The sequence below is a fragment of the Egretta garzetta genome, unplaced genomic scaffold, assembly GCF_000687185.1.
Source record: "Egretta garzetta isolate BGI_Z169 unplaced genomic scaffold, ASM68718v1 scaffold384, whole genome shotgun sequence".
Taxonomy (NCBI): Eukaryota; Metazoa; Chordata; class Aves; order Pelecaniformes; family Ardeidae; genus Egretta; species Egretta garzetta.
In genome coordinates, this window is record NW_009259496.1 from 1358222 (window position 1) to 1364753 (window position 6532).

The 6532-nt window shown below is 50.2% G+C and overlaps 1 protein-coding gene across 1 annotated transcript in view; it reads left to right on the forward strand.

The window, feature by feature from the left end:
- The first annotated feature begins 3578 nt into the window (after positions 1-3578).
- The window catches only part of LOC118452150 (transcription factor 4-like), a 15867-nt gene continuing 12913 nt past the window's right edge, over positions 3579-6532 (forward strand). Inside the window, exon 1 of the mRNA XM_035892965.1 lies at positions 3579-3702. Coding sequence (XP_035748858.1) covers positions 3618-3702 — 85 coding nt within the window. The 5' untranslated portion in view covers positions 3579-3617. The remainder of the gene's footprint in view (positions 3703-6532) is intronic.

The following is a 6532-nucleotide window of genomic DNA, read 5'->3' on the forward strand; positions in this document are numbered from 1 at the left end:
CCTGCCGGCGAGCTGCCCGCGCCTCTGCTTGCTGGTGATTATAATTTACAGCAGTCGGTGTCCTTTGCTGCTCTGAGTTCACAGATAACTATCTAGCATCGATTTTCTGCTTTCAAAAAGGAAGGGTTTTTTATTTTCTCTGGTACATCCTGATCTCCCGCAAGAGGAAGTTGCCGGGACCGATTCCATCTATTGTATTGGAATGGGATAAAATGGGAATTCGGTCTGATCTGAGGACAGCTTAGGGGATATTCTCCTAATATCGCGGCTGATTATGCAGAAATAACACTGGAGTCCATCGATTCCATTTTTGGGGCTTTGTTTTTAAGGAAGAGGTAAAGAGAAGATCTGACAGCTGAAGCGAAGTCGTTCTTCTCAAAGTGTGTGAAACCTTGCCCGTAAGGATTCTCTGTTCTGTGCCTCCGCTCCTCATCTGGGCAGGCCGTTCAAAAGGAGGGGTAGGGAGGAGCAGTGATTTCGGGGGAGGAAGGAGCCCTGCTGCTGTAGAGCCTTGCAGAGCCGCCTTTCGGGGCATAAGAAGAATTAAACTCACTCTTGCAAACTGAAAATTAATTTGCAAAACAAATCTTTTAAAGTCTCACGTTTAATGAGGTTAGCACACTGCTCTGTAAAATTAATAGGAAGTCAAAAGCAAAAGAAATTGCCTCAAAAACTGCTTAATCATGTCCTTATAAAAGGCGTAATTAAGGCGCTAAGCAAACTTAACGTTGCTCTGAAGTGACAAGCATATATAATAAAAATTGAGCATAACTTTTAAAACCCAATTTAATCTGATTTGTTATCTACACCGGCACTCATTCATCAGAATTAGGTGGCTTTTCATGGTATCGGCTCGGGGAGAGGTAAGAAGTGCCTTCGTGGGGCAAGGCTGCAAACGTCTTCGCACTGAAGTCTACCTTGAGTCCGAATTCCTTCGGTCTGCAACACGTAGGGGTTTTTATGAAGAGCCAAAATGTTCCTGTGTGAAATGGGTAGGGATATTCCACCTAAACTCCCCCAAAATGTTTTTTTGGTTTTTTTTTTTATGTAGATATTACAATATTTATCCTAAATTTCAGAGGTAGCGAGGGTCAGTGATACAGGTTCCGTGTTGGAGGTGCTCGGCGCCGACGATGCTCGTACTGATCATTTGTGGTGTCTGCCCGGACTGGCAGAGCCGTCCATGGCTTAGGCAGCGCTGGGGCAGGAGGGAGGCAGCGATACTTTAAATAAACTCTGCCCAGTTTCTGCTGGAGCATCGAGGGAGAGGCCAGGCCTTGGTGGGCGGCTGGAGCATCCGCGAGCCCTGAGGGATTTCAGCGCAGTGCCCTGCAAATGGCCTCAGCTTCCCAGTGACCTGTCGAAAAAATCCACATAGCGAAAGAAAAGGGGCTGGTTATTATTTTTACTTTCTCAGGCGTTAGCAGTGATTTTCTAAATAGATGCACTGAATACAGAGAACTTCACTAAGCTGTATTCAGATCCCATGTTTTTCCTGAAATGTTTGGCCATAGTGGTTTGATGCCTCCCCCCGAGAAAGGGGAAAACCCTGAACCAGTGCTTGGATGCGAGTCACAGAAGAACTGCTTAGCTGGGGAGATGGAGTCACACAGAATCCCAGAATCCCAGCATGGCAAGGGAAGGGCCCTCGGGAGCTCCCCCAGTGCCACCCCCCTGCCCAAGCAGGCTCACCCAGAGGGGCACAGGACAGCGTCCAGGCTGTTGAAGATCTCCAGAGAAGGAGACTCCACAGCCCCCCTGGGCAGCCTGGGCCAGGGCTCCTCACCCTCACAGTCAACAAGTTCTTCCTCCCGTCCAACTGGAACCTCTTCTGCTTCAGTTTGTGCCCAAGGCCCCTTGTCCTGGTGCTGGGCACCACTGCAAAGAGTCCGGCTTACTCCTGTGCAGACCGGTGACCTCAGCTCGCCTCGTTTACTCCTTTCTTCATCGCCTGAGAAATTCTGTTCAGCTGCACCGTTTCAGCCAGTTGGGTTTGGGGCTGAGGTCCTGGAGTGGTTTATAATGAGTCAAAGCCTGAAAATGTTCAGAGCTCAGAGTTGTGATGGTCGTTTTTCCATGGGTACGGAAAATAGGTTTGGGCGAAGTTGTTTACATTCTTTGAGATAACTTTCAAGTATTCAGTTACTTGGCACTTAATTACAAGAAATCCTGTAAAAGTAATTAAATAGGACAAGTGAAGGGAAGGATGCTTTCAGCCAGCTTTACTCGGAACCCCGCGGGGAGGCAGAGGGCGCAGAGATGATCTTGCGCTAACTTCAGTGCCTTCATCCCGGGCCAGGTACTGCCGCGTGCCTCTGGCTGCCCATGTTCCTAAGGAGGCTTTGTATCAGAGTCTCCAAAACCTAGAGGTCTTCTGCAGGACCTCTTCTCCGCTGGGGGCAGCGCTGCGATAGAGCCAAAAGCTTGTCCAGGTCCTGTCTGCACCCAGTGTCTCACGCTGATCAAGGCAAGACTATTCAACAGTGACAAACGGCGCTAATGTAAGCCAGGTTGAGAGTAACGCAAAGTCAGCAAAACATTTTGACCACAGCAATGTCGTGTCACAGCAAGGAAGGCTTGTGTTGATCCGAAGTCTTCTGCGTGCTGCCCAGATGCTTGTCCCACGCTTGTTTGGAGAAGGCGATCCGTCGCGTTTCTGATCGCCTGTCGCACAGGCACTGCAGTGGGAGGGCAGATTCATAGAATGGTGGAATACCAGGTTGGAAGGGACCTCAAGGATCATCTGGTTGAACCTTTCCAATTGATCCAGTTGGTTACCTGGGGTGCTGGTGTGTTCCCTTATGGCACGTTCTGTAACACCAGCCGCGCACCCCTTGTGGTCAGATCTTGTTTTTAACGTCAAAAGCAGTGTAGGGTTTGTGCCGCTTCTGATGGGGAAAATCTTTTTAGTGATGGGGAAAACCTTTTTAGTAGAGCCAGCAGTGACAACACAAGGGGTAATGGTTTTAAACTAAACCAGGGTAGGTTTAGACTAGATATAAGGAAGAAGTTCTTTACAATGAGGGTGGTGAAACACTGGAACAGGTTGCCCAGAGAGGGGGTGGAGGCCCCATCCCTGGAAACATTCAAGGCCAGGTTGGACGGGGCTCTGAGCAGCCTGATCTGGTTAGCGGTGTCCCTGCTCCTGCGAGGGGGTTGGACTAGATGACCTCTAGGGGTCCCTTCCAACCCAAAACATTCTATGATTCCCTCGGAAGCCTTCTCCTCCAACCTGTAGCTGTCCCTCTCAGAAAGCTTTGCTTGATACAGCACCTAACTTTTCTTTCTTAACTCCTTCTCATTACACCTCTATGGTACCATCATCAGCTACGAGCCATCCACTGTGGATATTTATCTGTGTCAGACAGGCGTGTGCTGTGTCTCCTCCAGAAGAAGTCAGGATAGAAAAACACGCTCCCTGCTTAGGCTTAGGGCAGCGTTCTGCTTTTCTCGGTCGGGTGAAGTAGGACAGCACTTGGGATGGGGGCAATATGAGCAGCCTGCTGCCTTCCATGTTCTCAACAGTTAAAATATTTCCTTTTTTGTTCCTTTTGTCCTTTTTGCCTCAGAGCTACCCATCACACTCCTCAGCAGACATCAATTCCAGTCTTCCTCCGATGTCCACCTTCCACCGCAGTGGCACAAACCATTACAGCGCGTCTTCTTGCACACCCCCTGCCAACGGGACGGACAGTATCATGGGTGAGTTGAGGTCGGGCGCTGCGGCTGCCGCCCGGGGCTCCCCCCTTCCCTCCTGTCCCCCCTCGCGTCCGCTGCAGTCACGCAGAAGAGCTGAAACCAAGGGCGGGGGGTGGTGGGGGTGGTTATTTGATGGTACATGGCAGCGTGCGGAAGGACCGGCTTCTTAGTTGAGTAGGTGCAGAGAGATAGCAAGAATTTCAGGGAAGCAAGTGCATCGTAGCTGACCTTTGCCTCCTTGGCTTACGCATTTTACTCCTTTTTGTGACTTAAATACGATTACAGCAGAGCGCTTGGCTTCAGCGTTTGCGTGGAAGACGCTGCACCAGCTAAGTGCCTGATCCCTCTGGTTTTGACACCTGATTCTGTCGTCGTTAGTGCTGTAATCGCCCGCGGGGCCGTGGGGGGTGATAGTTCTGTATCACGACATCGTCCCCTTTGGTTTTTCGCTGGGTTTCCACATGGCATGGCGGAAGTGGCGGTGGCGGCGGGTCCCTGTACGGGGGAGAGCCGCCTCTGACGTCGCTGAGGGTGACTCTGTAAATTAAGAGCATACCTCTGCATACTTAAATATTCGGCAAATACCGGTTCGTACTTAAATCCAGGAAATACAGAAATATTGCTTTGCCTGTCTCTCAAAGAGCAAATAAAGCTAATGAAATAATTGGTAAATAGGGAACACATCGCTGGACACATGTTTCGGATTACCCACGTGATTCCGTATTGAATGACTGCGAGCAGGACTAATGCAGTAAGAATGGAGGGTGGGTTCAAACATTAACACATGGGCATCAGATTTTTCAGGGGCTCCGAACAAAGAAGAAACTAAACACAGTCGCTTCGTAATTTGTCACTGTCTGAGAAAAAACCATATCCCATTTCGGGATAGCATTTCGGTGCTCAATCTTGCCGTGCTGTGGAGAGCTCTTCCTTCGGAACCTCTTGCTGCTTCCGTGCGCGGGATGCGGGGAAATCGCTCTCCTTCTCCCTCAGGATAAGTCTCCTAGAGTCAAATTTAATTCAGCCATCTTCACACCAGTTACGCAGCAGCCTTGCAGGTAACGTTTAGGGACGGAAAATCGTGCAGAGGGACGTAAACGGGTAGGAGCGCGAATGCCCCTGTGCCGCCCAGGAGAGTGCCTAAATTTCCCATGTAAAAAACACATCCAGATTTTCATCTGGATTTCATCCCCTGAAAAACCCAAGCGCCTGAATCAGAAGAGCAGCAATACAAAGGTGCAGATTTTTTTTAGCAGCTGTAAATATTCAACAAGTAGTCAAGCTGTGTCTGAACTGAGGGCTGCAAAAGTATGTCTTGGATCTGGACCCAAGTCCTATTCTCCTCCTAACCCAGAGAACCTCCCCTGAAGTCTGGGCACGCACTGTCTTTTCCCTGATTTTCCTGAGAAAGCCGTTGGAGCCGGCCCAGCCGGGAGCCGATGCGCCTCCATCCCGGTCCCCGGGCGAGGTGACGGGGAGCGGGTTGGCATGGCCCTGCCGTGCCGTCCCCCCCGCGGGGACACAGAGCACGGGGAGCAGGGCTCGGAGAGATGAGCCACGTTCCCCCAAGGTCGGGCGGCTCGGAAAGGCAGCAGGAGCAAAGCCTTGCAAGGGGCTCGAGGGTGGCATCGGCGGTGCGTTACCGTCTGCTGAGTGCTGGCTCTTTATATTCCAAGGTCTGAAGCCGCGCGGTGTCGAAGCAACCAGCTCCTGAGACGGGGCGCCTTCAGCATATGCTGTAGGAGGCTATCGTAGCCATCTGACGCGTGCATTAATCCCGCTTGCTGCTTTCGCTTCTAATGACATGTTGTTTGTATGACATTATGCACTGTGACATGCAGCTTTTCCAGGAGAAACATGATGTGCATTTCCCCTTGAGGCACTGGTTTCACAGTAATTTTATTACCAGAGCAGTCACATAATACTGCACTGTGTATTTTACAAGAATGTTAAGCTTCCAGTTACGGGAGGGTGGCGAACTGTCGCGCGGTGTAAGAAGAATATGACTTTTATCCAGCAATGTCACTTCCTCATAATTTGGGAAGCTCATCAGCTGTGAATGCCGGGATGGTGCAAGTTTTTCCACTCCTCTTAACATAGAAGCATAATTTCCAGTCCGCTGTTGGAGAAAGCCCCGTTCCATCAGAACAGCGTGAGTTTGTACTCGAATTTAAACTATAAAAAGTCTGGCTGGAATTCTCTAATAGAAGGCTCCAGCCTATCGGTTACACTGGATGCTTTGCTAGATATAATTATACTCGCTGAGATACAGATTCCTGGAAGTTTATTCAATAATCTAAGATTTACAATCAGAATCCCCCCAGAAAGATGTGAAAAGGCTGTGCTTCATCATTCTGTCTCTTTGCCTTCCAGTGCAGAATCGTTCTTCGCTGAAACATGCTGAGAAAGTTTTAGGAGATTAACTGTAACAATAAACACACTCTTCGAGAGGGATAGAATCAATCCATCAAAAGGTTGCAAGGCTTTCACGATGGCTTCAGTGCATTAACGGCCTTGGGAGCGGGGGAACAGCTCCCAAGTAAAGGCGATGGCTGGTTGCGGTGCGTTTCCAAGTCCTGCTCCTGAGCTCTCGCTGCCTTCTGCATCCTGCCAAAATGCGCTGAGGCTTCGTGGCGGCGGCGACCTGCCTTCTCAAGGGGGGAAGCCAACATTGAGGCTCACGCATGCCTAATAATAAGTGCATTTAGAGCAGTTTGAGGAACTAAAGACCACAGAATCACACAGAATGGCAGGGGTTGGAAGGGCCCTCGGGAGCTCCCCCAGTGCCACCCCCCTGCCCAAGCAGGCTCACCCAGAGCAGGGGGCACAGGAC